The 18,356-nt window shown below is 50.8% G+C and overlaps 1 protein-coding gene across 2 annotated transcripts; it reads left to right on the top strand.

The window, feature by feature from the left end:
• Positions 1-98: 98 nt before the first annotated feature.
• Positions 99-15,534, top strand: TPM4 (tropomyosin 4). Of its 2 annotated transcripts, none has more exons than XM_045862794.2 (8): positions 99-398; positions 4,176-4,309; positions 6,338-6,455; positions 6,935-7,005; positions 7,939-8,014; positions 9,646-9,708; positions 9,795-9,864; positions 14,120-15,534. In XM_045862794.2, the coding sequence occupies exons 1-8, from the start codon at positions 267-269 to the stop codon at positions 14,200-14,202; spliced, it is 747 nt and encodes a 248-aa protein (XP_045718750.1). In that variant the 5' UTR covers positions 99-266; the 3' UTR covers positions 14,203-15,534. The 2 variants fall into 2 exon arrangements, with proteins under 2 accessions (XP_045718750.1, XP_045718751.1); XM_045862795.3 differs by lacking the exon at positions 14,120-15,534 and adding an exon at positions 10,899-11,784.
• Positions 15,535-18,356: the final 2,822 nt, after the last annotated feature.

Raw genomic sequence — 18,356 nt, 5'->3', positions numbered from 1 at the left:
CCGAAAAGGGGCACTTTCCAGCAGCTGTGGCCAGCGGTGCCGACGTCAGGCCCTCCCCCAGCGGTGCTGACGTCGGCGGCCGGGCCCGGTGACCTCATCGCCCCGACGGCGGCCGGGCCGGGGGCGGGGAGAGGCGGGGGCGGCCCCGGCGCAAGCAAAGGCTCGGGGGCCGGGGCGCGGCTGGTGCAGCTTTCGCCGGAGCCGAGCCGAGCCGAGTGCCCGCCGCTGCCCGCCGCCCGCTGCGTGCGCCTCCGCGCCTCCGCGCCATGGCCGGCCTCAACTCCCTGGAGGCGGTGAAACGCAAGATCCAGGCCCTGCAGCAGCAGGCGGACGAGGCGGAGGACCGCGCGCAGGGCCTGCAGCGGGAGCTGGACGGCGAGCGGGAGCGGCGCGAGAAAGTGAGAGCCCGCGCCCTGGCCCCGCGCCCCGGCATCCCCCGGCCCAGGGCGCGCTCCTTTCTCCCCTTCTCCCCGCGCCGCCCGCTTCCCGCGCTCCCCGCCCGCCCTCGGCGGCCGCTACCCGCTTCTCCATCCCCCCCCCCCGCGCCCCTTGTTAGCCCGCCTTCGCGCCCTCTGGCCTGGCGGCTCCCGGATCGCGGACCCGCAGCCCCCTCCCCCGGGCGGGCTGCTGAGACCCCCCTTTCTCCGCGGTCATCCTCCTTCCCCAGCCTGGGACGGGGGAGGGGGCGCCGCATCCGGATCGGGCGTGGCCGGCCGAGCGGTAATGGGGGGATGGGGCCGAGGAGGACGCACGATCCTGGAGTGGGGAGGAGGTTGTGGGGGGCGCCGCACTGCCATCTGACTCTGGGCTGGCGCCGGGGTGCTGGGCGGGGGGTGGGGTGGGGGCCGGCCACTGGACCTTGGAGCGGGAAGTGAGAGTGGAAACATTGAGCTTCCATTGTCTGGGGTTGGACTAGCCAACTCGGACTCTGGGGGCGGGGGGGGCGCGTCGCACTTTCTCCCCTCTTACGCGGCTTCCCGGCTCCAGCTGAACTTTCCCAGCTGTTCCCAGGGGCGCGGCGGCGACGTGTCCGCCCCTGGCGGGGGGCGGAAGTTCAGCCCGGAGCCGCCGGCCTTGCCCTCCCCAGCTGGTCCCTTCGGGAGCGACCGGCGAGCGACGGCCGCGGGACCCCGCCTTTCTCCAAAAGAACTTAGGAATGTTAGCTCAGGGCCCTCGACCCAAGGTGGTTCGGTGTGCCTCCGCTCCATGCTGCGGGGCCTGAGACATATAATGGGGCCGACGGAGGAGGGCCCTCTTCGCCCTCCCTCAGTCCTCGGACTGCCCCTCGAGGCAGGACAGATGGTGGCAACCCCTGGGGCTGGGGAGAGATCCGGATTCTAACGCCATCTCCTACCACTTGGTACTTAACCCCTAGCAGCGTGTCTCCCCATCTGTAAAGCAGCCGTGACCATAATGCAGATCCCCTAGGATAGCTGGGAGGGTCCGGGGAGTAAGGGCACATAGTAGGTGCTCAGTTCCTGGGCTGTTTTTCCTCCCCTCCCAGTCACCTCAGAAGAGCTCACAGTCTGATGGGTGTGAGGGGTACAAATAAGGCTGGATAGCATTGCAGAGGGGGTCAGTGTTCTGTTGTGGGAGCAGGACAGGGGAGCAACCCCCCCACCCCCGTGGGGTAGGCTTCAAAATGGAAGTCGAGCAGTCATTATTATAGAATAAGAGTTTGCTGGGAGAAGAGCCCTAGGTGTGCAAGAAAGTTGGAGAGGGTGGAAGCCCAGGGCCTGGGAAAGCTGGAGTGTTGAGGCTGAGGGTGGGGACCCCAGAAATGGAAAAGATGCCCAAGGTGTTGACAAGTCTGGAGAAGAGCCCCACACTGTCCCAGTGTTGGCCTGAGTGGAAGCATTTAGTCTTCCACTAGGGTTGCTCTGGCGTGAAGAGGCCTCAGAAACCTGGTGCAAGCCTCAAACAGTAGCTGGTTTGGCCTCTTTCACACAAGGAACCGGCAGAACCCTCCCTCTGATCTCATCCCAAGTCATCTCGCTGGAGGACAATTACTTCTGCTTAAATATGGCCCTCAGCTTCGAGCCAAGACTTAGGAGTAGGACCATCCAGTTGGGAGGAAAGATGTTTTTGGAAAGTTGTGGATTTCTTAAAAAGTTTGCTTTTCAAAGCATTCTCCTCTTGGTCAGGATGGGGAAGTCTGAAGAAAGTGCTCGGAGAAAGGAACTGAGCCCTGGGTGGGGGGGCGGGGAAACCTTTCTCAAGTCTCTTGTGGAGAAAGCCAAGAGCCGGCGTGTGGCAGACTTCTGGGTCTGCCTCCCGACAGCTGGTTTCGTTTAGATTTTTGTGTGATTAACCGACATCTTCCTGTTCCTTTGCCACATGTATCTAGCAAGCCTCTTTTACCTTATAAGGGAAATCCTTTGTAGAGTGTAGAAGCTTTGATTGCAGGAAGGGGTGGAGCCCAAAATGACTAGCAGTGACTAGCAGTTTTTCAAAAATACATATATATGTATGCACGTCTATAGTCGTGTATATAAGCGTTCTTTCAATTCCAGACAGTTGAAAATGTGCCAAAAGCATGGTTATCAGGATTCAGAATTCCCCACAGAAGGAAAGTCCACTTTCGTTTTTTAAAGACAACTCATGAATAAAGCACCTTTGTATGATCTTAAAACTCAATACCTTGACTGCTAATGGGGATGGGGTTACTTTGGGGGGGGGGTGATGAAAATGTTCCAGAATTAGGTCATGGTGTTGGTTGTGCAGTTTTGCTAATGTACTAACTATTGGGGGGGGGGATCCATTCCTGCCCCTGTTGCTGAAGGAGTTAAAATTCACGTTATTAAAAAGAATAAAAGGCACCCACTCATTAGAAGGAGTGGGTGAGTTTCTTAAAATAGTTCATCGGTGGTTTTAATGTAGTCTCCAAATTGGTGTTTCAGAGGAAGTTGCGATCAGAAACACCTGGGGGAGTTTTCCCTCCATCTGCTGCTAAGACTCTGGAGCTGAGCAGTTTCCTGAGTCTCTGTTTTTCAGCATCTCTGGCCTCATTCTTCTACTCCATTTTTTTGCTGTATAAATTCAGGGGGTTGGGGGGAGGGGAGGAAGCAGTTTCCTACTAATTTTTATGGCCTTCCCCAATTCAGAGATTGACTTGATAGGAAGAAGCCAGTGTAGCTTTATACGTCTTCCCTCGGTTGAGTCAAATTTCACCAACTCTTCAGTATTTCTCAAAGCCTCCACAAGACTCAGCAGGGTACAGACTCAGCCAGGGAAGAGCCATGGGCTGGGTTTCCTGAGGCCAGTTCTGTTGACACTGGACAGAACCACTGCCCCTAGCTGGACCTTTCCATTTCCCCATCATAAAATACCGGAGGATTAAATGAGGTGAAATCCTGGGGCTTCCCGCATGCCAGGTGCAATGCCACACCCTCAGTTACAGTCTTCACGGTGCTGGGGCTGGGATGGGGAGGCCCAGAGCAGTGAAGCAGCCTGCCCGGTGCCACGCGGCTACAAATTGGCAAAACAGGGATTCTGACCGAGTGCTTTTTGAGCCCAAAGTTCCTGCTTTCATGTACACCGCCATATTGCCTTCCTTGTAGGTGCAAATACCTTGAAAAGCCAGTGTCACCATTCAGACATCCCTTCCGTGCCTGTAACCACGTTTTCTTTCCTTTCCTCACTTAGATATTTTTGTCCCATCCTCTCTGGGCCAGACTTAGTTCAGGGCTGTGTTCTGACAGGTGCTGCCCTCGCTTCCCCACGTTGTGCGGCCAACATTTAACTGAGGCTTCCATACTCTTACATTTATCTTACCATTGAGGTGACTGGGAGCAGAGCTTTCTATATGCCAGGGTGAGCCAGGGCACTGGTGGCCTTACCCTCTAGGAATCCCAGAGAGGCCAGCACTGTCTTCTCCCAGCATGTGGTGTGCTTGGCACTCGACCGTGTTGACTTGACTGCCTGTCCTGTACTGGGATACACACCTTTCTCATTGAGTGGTGGATGTTCTCGGACGTTTTCGGGGGAAGAACATATGGAAAATTCACATTCTCCAGATGAGAGTGTGAATTCCTTACTGCCTGCATTCCCAGGTGGGCTCTGTCGGGCAGGGGGAGAGAGGGAAGTGTGTTAATGGAAGGAAGAATGCCATGAGAGTTGGGGATGCTGGGCTGGCCTTTCACGTCTTAAGCCGGCTGCACCTCTGACCTCCCCAGGCCGAAGGGGATGTGGCAGCTCTCAATCGACGCATCCAGCTTGTGGAGGAGGAGCTGGACAGGGCTCAGGAGCGACTGGCCACAGCCCTGCAGAAGCTGGAGGAGGCAGAAAAGGCTGCCGATGAGAGCGAGAGGTAAGGATGACCTGGCGGCATCAGCGTGTGCTTCTCAGAAGTGGGGGTGGTGCTGTGCGGCTGACCTCCCAGAGCCGGGGTGCGACTGAAGGAGAACTCCCAACTGGCAGAGAAAAATGTAAAAATGGGTAGATGTAAGCCTGTGAGTATGACTTGTCACTGGCCACCAGTTTGCAGAAGGCTGCTTTGCAGGTTCTCTGAGAGCCACTCTGCATCTCGCTGGTGTTCTCACGATACCAAGTTCCTGGGGGATGGGAGAGGAGGATGGGAGATGAAAACTTGGAATGGACCATTTGCACAGACGATTGTTAAGCCTGCTGGTCAGTGACAACTGTATGTATGTCAGGGACACGTGCAAACCAGCACCATTAACAGACTTGAAACTGACAGCGCTCCTCACCTCGGTGGCATGCACTCCGCATTTGGGCCTCCAGCAGGATGCTCCGTCCTCCGGCGCAGGATAATTCATGCTTTGGCGCAGGCTCTGGAGGACTGAGGTCAGATTGTGTCATTCACAGAAGCAGCTGTCTCTGTGTGGTGGTAAATGGGCTCCTTGTGCGGTGATGGTGTGGGCTAGGCCAGTGGTCATTGTGTATCTACCCCACGATCACACCAGGACGCTTGTTTCACCCGTCCGCCATGGTTTCCTGGTATGAAGTCCTCCAAAGGATTAATTTCTGACTGTGCTGTTGTGAGATTAAAAACCAACCCTGGAGATGGACTTCGCCTGTTGCCCCTTTGGGAAATTTCTTCTGGTGCAGTGTAGAACAGCCTGTGCCATGGGGGGGGGCCACAGCCCAGCAGAGGCTCTGCTTCAGCCACCAGGAAGTGTGAGGGACCCAGTCACAAGTTGCTCATGGCTGTGCCTGGATTCGCTGCTGCCCATGTTCACGGGCAGACCGGGCTGGCCAGACGTCCCGTCTCACCTCCAGGACCTCGCCAAACCCAGAGAGCCTGGGAAGGCCCCTCACTTCTTTGTGTCATATCACCGGAGGCCTTTGGCGACACCCTTATTGGGAGACTGCTAGTTTTGGTAGAAAGAATTCTCTACTTGGGAACTGGAGAATCTAGATTCAAGTCCTTCCACAGCCGCTTACTTCACGTTGGGCAAGTCACTTGGATCTCTCCAGTGCTGCGAAGATTTCCCAAGCTTGCCTGGGTGCTGAGGTTAAGGCTTTGTACAGATGTGAAGGGGTCTTGACAGTGAGCTACGAACGCTAGTGACATATTTATTAAACAACAAGACATGTATGGTCCTCCACTCTGGGCAGACATGACACACATCAATACGTTATCCTTGGGAGGTATCTGGTCTTACCTAGGGCGTTCCAAGCAGTGCAGGCCAGGGTGAGCCAGCTGTGCTGTAGATATCCAGTCATTCCTCCCCCTCCCCCCCCCCCGGACACTTGTCCTTTCCAAACTAGACCTATCCAGTTCAGCTCCTCCTCACCCCTCACCTTGAGCATACATACCTGTCTCTTACCTGGTCTTCCCATGGCAGTCCCTTTGTCTTTCTGGTTTCTGTTCCCTCCTGTTTCTGAAACCCTCCTGTGGTTCCCTGTGTTCTCTTCTGGAAAGCCTCCCAGGACACATACACAGCTCCGCCCCCAGTGCAGTAGAATTCATCATTCCCACAGCCAGGCTGGCCCCGACCTCCATCACACTGTGGTCACTGTTGGCGTACAAGTACTTATTACTGGTCAGTGAGAGGCCGTATAGGATGGGAGCATGGGCCCTGGAGCCAGATCACCAGGGTTTGAACCCCAGCTCTGCCACTTACGAGCTACACAACTTTGAGCAAGTTACTTGGCCTCTCTGTGCTTCCATTTCTTCGTCTGTAAAGTGGGGATGGTGTACCTCATAGGGCAGTTGTGAAGTTTGAGGCAAAGGGGAAGTGAATGAGAACTGCTCTACAATTTCCTCTTTGGAGCATGGTTCTTGGAGAGGAGTTTGGATGAGCAGACGTGTGGAGGTGTATGATGAGCCGTAATCGGTGTGTGGAGATAATGACGAGGCTGCTCCTTGCAGAGGAATGAAGGTGATAGAAAACCGGGCCATGAAAGATGAGGAGAAGATGGAGATTCAGGAGATGCAGCTCAAAGAGGCCAAGCACATCGCCGAGGAGGCCGACCGCAAATATGAGGAGGTCAGTGGGGCTGGCGGAGGCCAGCAGCAGGAAGTGGGGAGGAAATGGATCTGTGATAGGGAGGGCCCTGGGGCTGCCTAAAGGAAGCTTTTGGTTAGTTCAGCTGTCCTTCTGCATCCCCATCTGTTCTTCCAGAGACGGCCACTTGGCTAGGAAACCATATCTTCCATGATGCCAGGAAGGCCTGGGGAATTCTGTGGCACTTGTCTAACTTAGGAGACCACATGATCAGATCACTTTTATGTCCCGTAGCTGGGTGTTTTGGCTAAAATTGGGAATCATGGGTCTTGAGACCATGAAAGGTCAGTTGCTCTTCTGCTGGCCTCAGTGGTCGGCTTCCCCTCCCGTCTGCCTCATTCCTGGGGCCCACGTCCTCGCGGATGGTCTGGGCAAGGCCTTGCCATCTACAAGGGTCGGGGGGGGGAGGCATCCTACTAGACATGGTTGTTGGGGTCTCAGTAGATCCTTTCCGTCTGCAGGTGGCTCGTAAATTGGTCATCCTGGAAGGCGAGCTGGAGAGGGCCGAGGAGCGTGCCGAGGTGTCTGAACTGTGAGTGGCAGAGCGGGACCGAGAGGGGGCCCAGCTCGGCTCCTGGGGCCAAGTTGGGGGGAGTTGATCGTGTAGGGAATTGACCCTCTTTAAGGCCTCTGCTCAAGTGGAATGAGCAGCTGGGACTCATAGCTCAGCCCTTCCTCCTTGCCTCCATGGCTGAGAGTCTTTGTTCTTTCTGCCCTGGGAAGCGCTGCCTACATGTTCGCTCTTCCCACAGAGGTGTTGGGAAGTAGACGTGAGACAGACCATAGCAGAGAAGCCCGGAAGTCCCGTTTTCCCAGAGAGGATATCTCAGGAGGCTGCGCCTTCTTAAGAGAACACTTACCTGCGGAAGGCAGGCTTCTCTGTCAGCGTTTCTGCCTTGTTCTTCATGTCATTGTTTGCCTGTGACTCATTCCTGGGTGTTTGTGGGGGGTGGGAGGTGAGAAGCTTGACCACAGTCCTGCAAGCTCCGAACACACAAAAAGCCTCTCCCCCTTGGCCTCGGGTGAGGAATCCAGCTCCGAGGAGCATCCCGTGGTGCTGAGAGAGAGGATCCAGTTTCGCAAATCCATTCAGAGTTTGCCTCCTGGAGTGTCGGGTGCAAACTGATTGTCTCCCAACCTCCTGCGCCCCGTTTCATTCTTACACCTTCCGGAGGCAGCCTCATCAATCATAGATTTCACAAGGCCCTGTTGCCTCACCCTTGGCGAGAGCCCAGGAGTGCTTTACAAACCTTCCTAATACTCCTCGGCCTGCTGTGCCTTTGCCAGACACGATAGGGTTTGGATAAGTGCAAGGCACTACAGCTCAGAAAGAAGCCGTTAACATTTTTCCCCCGCATTCCTTCCGGGGGCCCTAGGCAGCGTGGATTCCTCTTTTTGAAAGCTTTCAGGGGAATTGCCTGCTCTAAGGGGGGACAGGACATAAATTTCCTTTGTCTCTGCACAGAAAATGTGGTGACCTGGAAGAAGAGCTCAAGAATGTCACTAACAATCTGAAGTCACTCGAGGCTGCATCTGAAAAGGTTGGTGGTTGGTTTGCGCTGGTGATTTGCTGGACTTACTTTTCTTCCCCATGGTGCATGGGAGTATATGCCCAGGGTGTCGGGGATCTGACCTATATTTGTTAACAGTGGCTTTGGTGCCCAGCAGCAAGGTTTTTCCCCCCCACCAAAAAAGAGAGGTCCAGCAGTTAGAGTTCCTTCTTCAGTGGGGTCTTCGCACCATCTTTTATCTCTGCCTTCGAGGAGGGTGGAGAGGGAATGAGATTTGTACCTGGTCAGGCTCCTCTTAAGGAGATCTGAGCCTAACTGTATACAGAGCCTCACTCTCAGATGAATCCCCTGGATCCTCCATAAAATACACTCTAAAAGATCGAGCAGCAGATAGAAGAGGCGGAATTGGGCTTTTTAGGTTGAAATAGTTCCCAAAGCAGTCATTACCAGAGAGAACCATGTTAGGAACAATGCACACACTCTTCCATAGCCTGCCCTGTGAATTCGCCATCCTCCTCGATTCCTCACTCTCCCCACCTCCTACTGCCCTCCAGTTGCATTTGAACATCTAGGTTAGGGGCTTCTCAGCTGTATAGCCCCGCCTACTTCTTTTCCTATCATGATCACATTTGTCATAATTAATTACATGCCTTCCTTGCTCGATGGTAAGTTTTAAGGACAGGGACTGTATCTGTCTTGTTTAGAGCTATGTCATTAGTATTAACAGGGAATCGAGGATATTTGATGAGCGAACGTGGCTTATCACCTGTGCATGCCAAATTAGCTCCTGTGGGCATGGTAAATGCTGTCCTAGGCCAAGGGGTAGATGTTACAGTGATAATATGGCTTCTGCTCTGCAAGGGCTCAGAGTGTAGTTGAGTAGAAGAGACTGACCCAGTAATAAAGTGCTTTGAGACTTCAACAGAGGGACCTTGGAAAGTTGGGGAATGTGTCATGAGGACGTGATGTTTAAAAGGGCTGTAAAGCACAAGAGGCCAGGAGCTCAAATTCCAGAGTCAGGTTCTGGTCAGTCACGGTGTGGTCACTTCATAGCCATGTGACCCTAAACAAACTACTTAACCTCTCTGATGCTTCTACTCATCTGTAAAATGGGATTGAGGATATCTGGCACCTAGCAAGCAGCTGTAAAGGTTAGCTGATACTAATCTGAGTCGAACCTTGCAAGACAAAAATCCTTTCTGGCAGGTAGTCAATGGGGAAAGGAACATCCCATGCTGCTGGGGGCGGGGGGGCGGGGGTACTAAGGCTGGGAGATTGGAGAGTGCACAGAACGCGTTTGAGAACGATGGTGGGAAGCGGGGTGGGAAACATCAATCAGGCCAACTGTGGAGGGCTCCACGTGGCATCATTTCCGTTCAACCATCTGCTCCGTCTTGATCACAGATCCATCTCAAGTTAATCCAGCCCAGGCCTTCAGCTCAGTCCCACCCCAGAGGGCTCCTCTGCCGATTCTCTTGAGTTCTGTGCACATTGCTTCTATCTGGAAAGGTGCTCCCTCCACTTTGCTTCTTAGAAATGTTCATAGTGCTTCATGCACATGCTTTTCTCCAAGGAACAGAGAACCTACATTCTTCTATGCTTTTTTTTTTTTTGCCCCCACCCTCTTTTTTTTTTAAGTGCTGTTTTGGTTTCTCCCACAGTATTCTGAAAAGGAGGATAAATATGAAGAAGAAATCAAACTTTTGTCTGACAAACTGAAAGAGGTGAGCGTGATCACACCCAGCTAGTTCAGGTTTCTCTCTCGGCTGGGTCTTGAAGCAATCATAGTGACTCCTTTCTTTTCTTCTAGGCTGAGACCCGTGCAGAATTTGCAGAGAGAACGGTTGCAAAACTGGAAAAGACAATTGATGACCTGGAAGGTACGAAACTACCATCTAATTACGTTTGCTCTGCCTCCCCCTTCGTGACAATCTGCTGACAGTTGGGAGGAGTCTCTGGAGGGGCTGAGTTGGGCTTTGTTCATCCTAGGAAAGTTAAGTACAGAGTGATGGCACATCTGGAGGTCTGGGGCACTGGAACAGGACAGTGCAAGTCAAATGTAGACCTGAGTTGCCATTTTTCCAGAAGTAAAAGCTCTCTGCTTAATTGGCTCCACGTGTGAATACAGATACCCAAATATGGCTGATTTTGTTTTAAGTCTTTAGAATGTCCTTCAATTTGCTCATTCCTGAGAGACGCCTTGCATTTTTAAAATGCCTTACATTTTTACAGAAGCTCTCTCCCAGAGAACTCAGAGCTTATCACAGTATGAGAAAAATGAAAATACAGAGAATGTAGAGACTGAATAAAGACTCCAGTCTGAAAGTCTTGTGCCCACATATCCCAGAATCTCTTGAAGAGTTCCCACTTAAAAAAAAAAAAAGAAAAAGAATTCTGTCCTGTGTTCGTCATAAAATAAACTGGGAAATTCTAGCATCTTGGGATTCAAACAAAATCTCCTAAAATTATCTATCTCACCCAGAAAGGGTGCCAAACTTGTTCCTCAGACCATGTGTCCCAGTGTTTGGTTTGGGAGGTGAGGTTTCCATATAAGGGAAAATATCGCATTCCAAAGTATAACCTTTGGACTGGGTGACATCACTGCAAGTCAGAAATAACTTGGGGTGGGAGGTTGGGGGTAGAAGCTGTGTCCATGTCTAGTCCCCCTTTCTTTTAAAGATTCATCATGGCTAATCCCCTGCAGAGCCTCAAGCCACTTAGAAACCACTCCATTGATCTTTTGCTTCCTCATTTGTTTTGCATAGGACACAACTTTCTTCTAGTTCATGCTTTGTTTTCTCACTTTTGTTTTCTTCCTCTCGTTGTTCATCTGTGGCACTCCATTCCGACCCTCACGTTCTGTTCCCTGTACCTCTTTTTCCAAACTCTCTCCCTGGGGACCTCCGCCCTCTAGACGAGCTATATGCTCAGAAGCTCAAGTACAAAGCTATCAGCGAGGAACTGGACCATGCTCTCAACGACATGACCTCTCTGTGAGAGGGAGCTGGGGTGCTGCCCTCTGTCCTAGCAATACCGAAGTTGGCCTCCTCACTGTGGTGCCTGCACTTCCCGTGGGCTTCTAGAAGCTCGTTTCCTGCCTCCTGGTTTGGTCTTTCAAGCCTTCCTCTGCTGTGTCTGTGACTGTGTGACTGAAATAAAGACAGGCGCTCCTCGTGCCCAGGCCCTCATTTTCATTTTCTTCCCTTGCCGCTTTTGAGCCGTAGCTGTTGGTTCCCTTGACCATGGCTACAACAGAGAGTGGGTGGTTCACATGAAGAGCTCATTTCAAAAGGAAAATGATGCCCACGTGATTGTTTCTGCCTATATGGAAACAAAAGCCAATTTGGCAGGAGCTCTCAAATATGTGCTAGCTAAATATCTGCATGCCAATAGCAGTTTTTCCTTAAATAGAAATTGTTTTTGAATGGAGACTTATCCAGCCTCTTAAGCAGCTTGATAGAGTCAGCAGAACTTGCAAAAACCGGCAGGCTTGTGTCTAAAAAGAGGCTCCTCTTGAATGGGGTTTGACCTACGGATTCACAAAGCGGCAATGGCATTCTGGTCTCCTTATTCTTCCTTTTCGCATTTGTTTTCTCTGTGTTACACCCTGAGAATGGTGTCCGGGGTTCCCTGTGTCTTCACTGTTCATGGAACATCTACCCAGCCCTTGGTCCTGGGAGGAAGTTCACCAGTGAGCCTCACCTCTAGCCCCTGCCCTTAGAAAACAACTACACAAGGGATGAAAGCACATCCCATTAGCAGGGAAAGGGGGTGGAAGCTGCTGGAAAGCCAGACAGAGAGAGTTCATTCCCGAGTTCCAAAGTTGCCTGAGATGCTAACGTCTGTCTCCTCATACTTAACTCGAATCAGGAACCTTGCTTTGGTTTGGTGAGAACTCTTAAAGTTAGCCTGTGGGTATTAAGAGATCATGCCTGTAGTGACCGAAAGCTCATAGATTTTTCCATAAGAATCCAAATTTTAAATATTTTATCCACTTTTCCCCTGCACCCCCCCCACCACCACCATAAATCATTCCAGAAACACTGCCATTTTGCTGTCCACGCATGTCTTTTAGACTGCCTCTTGAACCTGGGAGCAGCATGAAGATCGCCAATTAGATTAACAATTTTTTTGTCACCATAGCTTATTATTCCTCATCCTATGATTTTATTCAGGTGGGAACTTCTGTCCCAGTTCTTTATGTTCATCCCTCTAAAATCCATCTCCCTTAAACTATTCACACCCTGGGCGCCTGGGTGGCTCAGTTGGTTAAGCGACTGCCTTCGGCTCAGGTCATGATCCTGGAGTCCCGGGATCGAGTCCCGCATCGGGCTCCCTGCTCAGCGGGGGAGTCTGCTCCTCCCTCTCCCGCTCCCCTCTCTTGTGCTCTCTCTCTCTCTCAAATAAATAAAATCTTTTTTTAAAAAAAACAACTTCACACCCTTTCACCCTCAGCCTCTCCCTGGTTTGCTATCATCCACCCTGAACTTTTGCATAAACCACTCCCCTCACACACTGCCATACTTATGACTCTGGAAAGGTTAGACTATGAAGGGGTGGGTGTTTTTTGTTTGCTCACTCTATATATTTGTTCCTGGGATTTTTCCAGATGTATGTGGCCTCCACCCTTTGAAATAACTGCAGCCCTGCTTATCCAGTCATTCTACCTAACTAAGCACCTAAGTGGAACTTCATTTACGGAGAGATTTGGGCTATCAGGATCTACTACCACCCGTGATGGTCTATGGGCCTGTCATACTTCTTGAGGGCAATTGATACATTAAGGGAAAGATTTTTTTTTTTTTAATCTCAGCTCTAATACAAAGTAGATGCCAGGGAATCCAAGTGGCAAGGTGGAGTATGGTCAGGATTTGTAGTGGGGAAACCTGGGTTTGAATCTCAGCCCTGTGGGACCTTGCACAAGCTGCTTAGCTTTTCTGCAAAACAAAAGTGGTGGCTCCGTCAGTGAGGATTAGGTGAGACCATGGAGAAACTGGCTTACACGGGGTGGGCACTGTCCATCCACATTGGTCAGGCCCAGGTCACTCACTGTTCTTTTCTCTGACAGAATCCGCCCCGATCATAGCAACTTGATGTTTTTAAGTGCCTCCTCAGATGAAAGGGTCAGCAGTTCTAGTTGAAAGACTGCCGTCTTTGCAGTCATTTTTTTTTTCTTTCTGAAAATTTCCAAGCTGATCCTATCACAGTTTATGAGGCATTTGCTTTCCTGCAGTATTTTAATGATTCTTGGCCTAGTCTCTTATCGGCCATTACTCACTGCAAACCAGTTCCATCTTGGTCGCTGTTGTGCCTAGCTCTAAATGGCATCTTACTTTTCCAGGTTTTGAAAATTTATTTTATCACTTAATAACTCACCTGTAGTCTGACTTAGATTTTCAGTCATGCTGCATTTATCTAGGGTTTGACTACATGGCTGTGGACACACAGACACAACAACACAGTTATGCCTGGAATTTCAGTGGCCGTTCCCAAAACCCCCAAAGGAAGAACGGGTTTCAGGATTATGATTTCCTAGCAAAGACTAATTAACTAGCACTAGGGGGGAAATGTGCTGTTTCCCATATCTAGGACTAAAGTCTTATGTTTGCAGCACTTCCTAAGTTCTGAAGCGCCTCTTGTTTGTTCCTTATGGTAATCCCCATGCCCCATATTGCTGTTGTTATCCTTGACAGATGGGGAAACTGAGATTTAACAAGGTTAAATGGCGTATTTCAGTGGCACAACTGGGGTTTAAGTCCAGGTGTTCTAACTCTAGATTGCCAGATTTAACAAATGAAAACAGGACACCCAGTTAAATTTGAATTTCAGATAGGCAGTGAGTAATTTTTTGGCATAAGTATATCTCATGCAACATTTGGGATATACCTGTCCTAAAAAAGTATTTGTTGTTTACTTGAAATTCAAATTTAATTGAAGACTCTGTATTTTATCTTGCAGCCCTGACTCCCATATTTGATACTTGATCTCTATTATTCCATGGTATTCTGCTATAATTAAAATGTAAAGTACCTTCTCTGCTATGACTTTCACCCTGACTGTAGAGTTTAGAAACTTTTTTCTCCTTAACAAAGATGCTTATTAATTTATTTTTCTCCCACTCTTAATCCTCACCAGAAAAACTTGCCCAGGCCAAAGAAGAGAATGTGGGCTTACATCAGACACTGGATCAGACACTAAACGAACTTAACTGTATATAACCAAAACAGAAGAGTCTTGTTCCAACAGAAACTCCAGAGCTCCATGTCTTTCTCTTCTCTTGTAAGAAGTTTCTTTTGCTATTGAATCTTCGCTTTGCTGGAAATGTCAAGCAAATTATGAATATATGACCAAATATTTTGTATCAGAGAAGCTTTGAGCACCAGTTAAATCTAATTCCTTCCTTTTTTCAAATGGCACCAGCTTTTTCAGCTCTATTTTTATCCTTAAGTTGCATTTATTCATAAGGTAGGCAGGGTATTTCAGTGAGCATACTCTCTTAAGACTGAGGGCATTTGGTTCCTGGGAGAATAGACAACCCTACACTTTTCAAAAACAACTCCAGTATCTAGTCATGGGTCAACTTAAAAGGCCGAAGAATATATACCTTCTGGGCCACTGTTGGTCACATGACAGGTAGCCAGGGACCATCACATTAAAATATGGGTAGGGATTTTCCATTGAGAGCAAAAATTAAAAAAAAAAAAGCCAGGGGGAGGGGGCTGGCTTTGTGGGAAGTCGTAAACCATAGACAGAATAACCTAATCATCTTGGCTCTTTCCCACGCTCCACCATGCAGAACAAACATCCTCTGAGCAGTCGGCTTGAGAATGCTTGGGAAATAATCATAATAATCACCCCGATATTTTCTGGATAGATCCTTGATGTTACGCTCTTCTACATGTTCCTTTCATTCTAAAATTGTTCTCTGAGGAGCAGATAGCTTATTCCAATAATGACCAGGAATGAATGTGGTAGAATTCAGTCTTATTCAGAGAAGTCCTATCACGAAGACCACTAGCCATCAATAACTGAGCAGTTGTTAAGAAATATTGGGCAGAAGGGGCCTCTCTGCCAGCAAAGTAGAGATAAAGTAATCAGCCTAGCTTCATCTCCTTTATACTTCAGGGAATGGCAAACTGAAGATTTACTTGTGTAGGACTTTAATTCCTCTTTAGGACCAAGTTAATAAAAGACCAAGAAACTCCTGATTAAACTGGATATGGAGTATTTTGTAGGCAGGGCTGCACATTTTGGCTTTGTTATATTTCTGCTTTCTTGGTTAACATCTCAGAGCTAAACATTCCACATTCCCCAGCAGTGTGGGGGCCAACTCAAGTTTACAATTCTGACAAAATCACCCTGCTTCTAGCTTATCCAAATCCTCTGCCCCTCACTCCTATTTATTAAGCATCACACTACCCAGAAGGGACACTAGCAAACTGCAATTGAATAAAACCCACACTTTTCATTTAGATTCTTGCAACTGTATCATATGTAATAGTATCACTTTTTCTACATTTTCGTCAAATAAATTTTTACATAAACTATAATTTGTGTGAACTTCAGAATGTGTTGGAAGGTACTCTGGTTCAGTGAACGCTGATTGGATGGGAGGGAAAGATAACTGTGCCAAGATCATTAACAAATGTTACTTGCTTTATACCATGACTTCCTGTGAGGATTATGATCTCTATATTCAGGTGAGAGCATTCTGCCTCTAATTCAAAAGCTCCTGTCCTTTGTTATACCCAGTCCTGCCTGAGCCAGGCTGTGAAGAATAACTAGGATTTTAATAGATGAACAGGGAAAATGGTCTCTGTTGCTTGAGTCAGGAAAGCACAAGGCACTGCATATATAAAGGAAGGAAGTAGGAAAGCTGGAAGGTAAGCTGTGTCCACACTGATGAGAGCCTGAACTTAATTTGCTCAGGAGGGGAGAGCTGCTGAAGAGTAATCAACAAAGAAACACATTAGGAAAATCCACTTAGTCATTTTCAGGAAGGACTAGAATGGGAATAGACTAGAGGCAGTAAGGCCAGTTAGGAGGATGCTTCCATTATCCCAGGTAGTGCTTGCCATGGAATGAAAAGAAGTGATGTGGAGGAAGTAATCTTAAGACAGCTGACCAGCTGGTAGGTAACTTAAAGAAGAAACTGTCAAAGATGACTGCAGTTTCACTACCTGAATTGCTCTGATATCTGCCTCAAGATCTGATCTTGGGGAAGTGGGGTAGGGAATCAAAAAGAGAAATGAAAGCCTTTAAAACATTAATGTGGTATGCAAACATTTTGTCACCAAGTACAATTAAGAACATTTCCTTCATATTAATTCAACATTTAGCTGATGCTGTGAGCTTGTTTAGATGGTAGATGCAGGGAATATCAATGACTAAAGTATAAGGGCCCTACCATTACTAGACCGAAGCTGCTCCTCTCCCTCCTGCCTACCCCCTTGGGCTGCAATCTAATCTCAGGATACTGTTAGTCAATCTCGTGCCTCTGCACTTAACAGAAGTGTTCAGTGTTTATTAAACTGATCTCAGATCTCTGGGGTTCCCAATCCCATGAAGTGTATGTGGAACACAGGGCGAGCTTAGGGCCAGATTGTGAAGCCCTGATCCTGACAGACCCTGCATGGGTACTGGATAAGTGTTTGAGGGTGAGTACACTGCAGAGTGAAATCTAGATTAGAGAACAGAATAATCAGGAAGACCAGTGGAGAGAAGAACAAGGTTCAACTATCTGGAACCAAGATGTGAGCGGATCAAATAGCTGTGTCAAGGATGACTTCGGTTTCACTCAGAAGGTAATTCGGGCCAGGCTAGTTTGAGTGGAAGTTAGCACGTTCAGTTGCGGACATGTTTTAGTACCTCTGCCAAGTCCAGAAAGCGGCTGGACACAGGGATGGCCGGGCTATGGATTTCCTCAGAGAATCACCTGCGCGTGGAGATGTTAGCAGCCACAGGAGTGAATGAGCTCCCCCGGGGTGCGAGCAGACCTGGGACCACGGGGATCTCCTAAAGGACACGCGGAGACCCCGAAGACTGCAATACAATCTGAGAAGCAGCACCCGGAGAAGGGGAATCGTGGGCGACAGAAGAAACCAGCAAGTAGAATGGGGAGTGACCCAGGAAGGTGGCCAGTGGCACCGACAACGACGTGGGAGCGGCTCCGCTTGAAGCTCTCCCCACCCGGAGCCAGATTCTCGCAGTAGGCTGCGGAGGGATGGAGGAGGGGCGGCCAGGGCCGCGAGTCTAGACGCCTCTTCGACGCCCCGCCAGCACCACGGCCCACCTCTGACCCGCAGGAAACCCTGGTGATCTCGGGCTTCCGAAGCCCGCGCGTCTGAGCTCGGAACGAATTTCCCACCTGGAGTCTGGGAAAATCACTGAAGCTCTGGCCTCGGTTTTCCCACCATAAAAGGGCAGGAAACCCATTATCGACCCCCGTGGGTTAGGGTGGGGATGAACTACATTCTGTGTATTTTTTGTAAGAGCGGACAACACCTGCAGGCAAAGAACAACGCTCGGAACGATCACCTAGGATCCTCACGACCCCAGCTCCCTTGGCGGCCGAGTGGGCTGGGGCTGCCAGGGCTCCGGGTGAAAGTTGCAGGCAGACAGTGGTCTGGACAATCTCTAATTAGGTCCGAGGGCGCGTCGCGAGGAGTCCCCGCGGGCCTCGGGTTAGATGGTGGCGGTGAAGCCGCTCCGGGGGCGCAGGCCTGGGTAACCCTAAGTAGTCCCCTGGCCAGCGCTGAGCCTCCGGAGGAAGTCTCGAGGGGCCCTCGCTTCGACTATGACAGGCGTCCCCACTCCCCTTTACTCTTGGGTTCCCCCTGGCCTGACACAGCGGTCTCCAGACGACAAGTCCACCTTCGCGGTCGGTTCCCGCGTTCTTCCCGGCGCCTACAGAGGCTGCGCAGGCCGTAAGGGCGGGAGCCGGAGAGCCCTCCGCGCGTGCGCCCTCTGCTGGCGCCTAACGGTCTCCCTGGTCAGCGTACGCACGCGCCCCAAGCCCCGCCCCTGAGCTGCGGGCTCGCGGAGCCGTTGGAGACGCTCCCCGCCCTCCCCCTCCCACCGGGGGCGGGGCCGCCCCAGGGTCGAGGGAAGAAGGCGGGGACCCGGGATGCCACGCCCCCCGCTGGTCTTCATTTGAAGCCCCTCGACTCCTCACTGCTGGCCAATTGGAGCCCGCCCTGTCCCGAGCGCCGGCCAATGAGCGGCGCGTTCGGGCCGCTTCCGGCACCGCGCCTTGCTCGCCCCTTCCCCAGGTCTTCCCGCGACGGGCGGGGCGCGGGAACGGGCGACGGCCGCGGTGACGCGCGGCGGGCCCGGAGCCAATAGGGGGCGGGCTCGGCGCTGATGGACGGGG

This window comes from Mirounga angustirostris, unplaced genomic scaffold (assembly GCF_029215605.1).
Source record: "Mirounga angustirostris isolate CCGP_5_RB_7025 unplaced genomic scaffold, mMirAng1.0.hap1 SCAF_1, whole genome shotgun sequence".
Taxonomy (NCBI): Eukaryota; Metazoa; Chordata; class Mammalia; order Carnivora; family Phocidae; genus Mirounga; species Mirounga angustirostris.
Note: the sequence above shows the minus strand (reverse complement) of the source record. Positions and strands in the feature narration are given on the sequence as shown.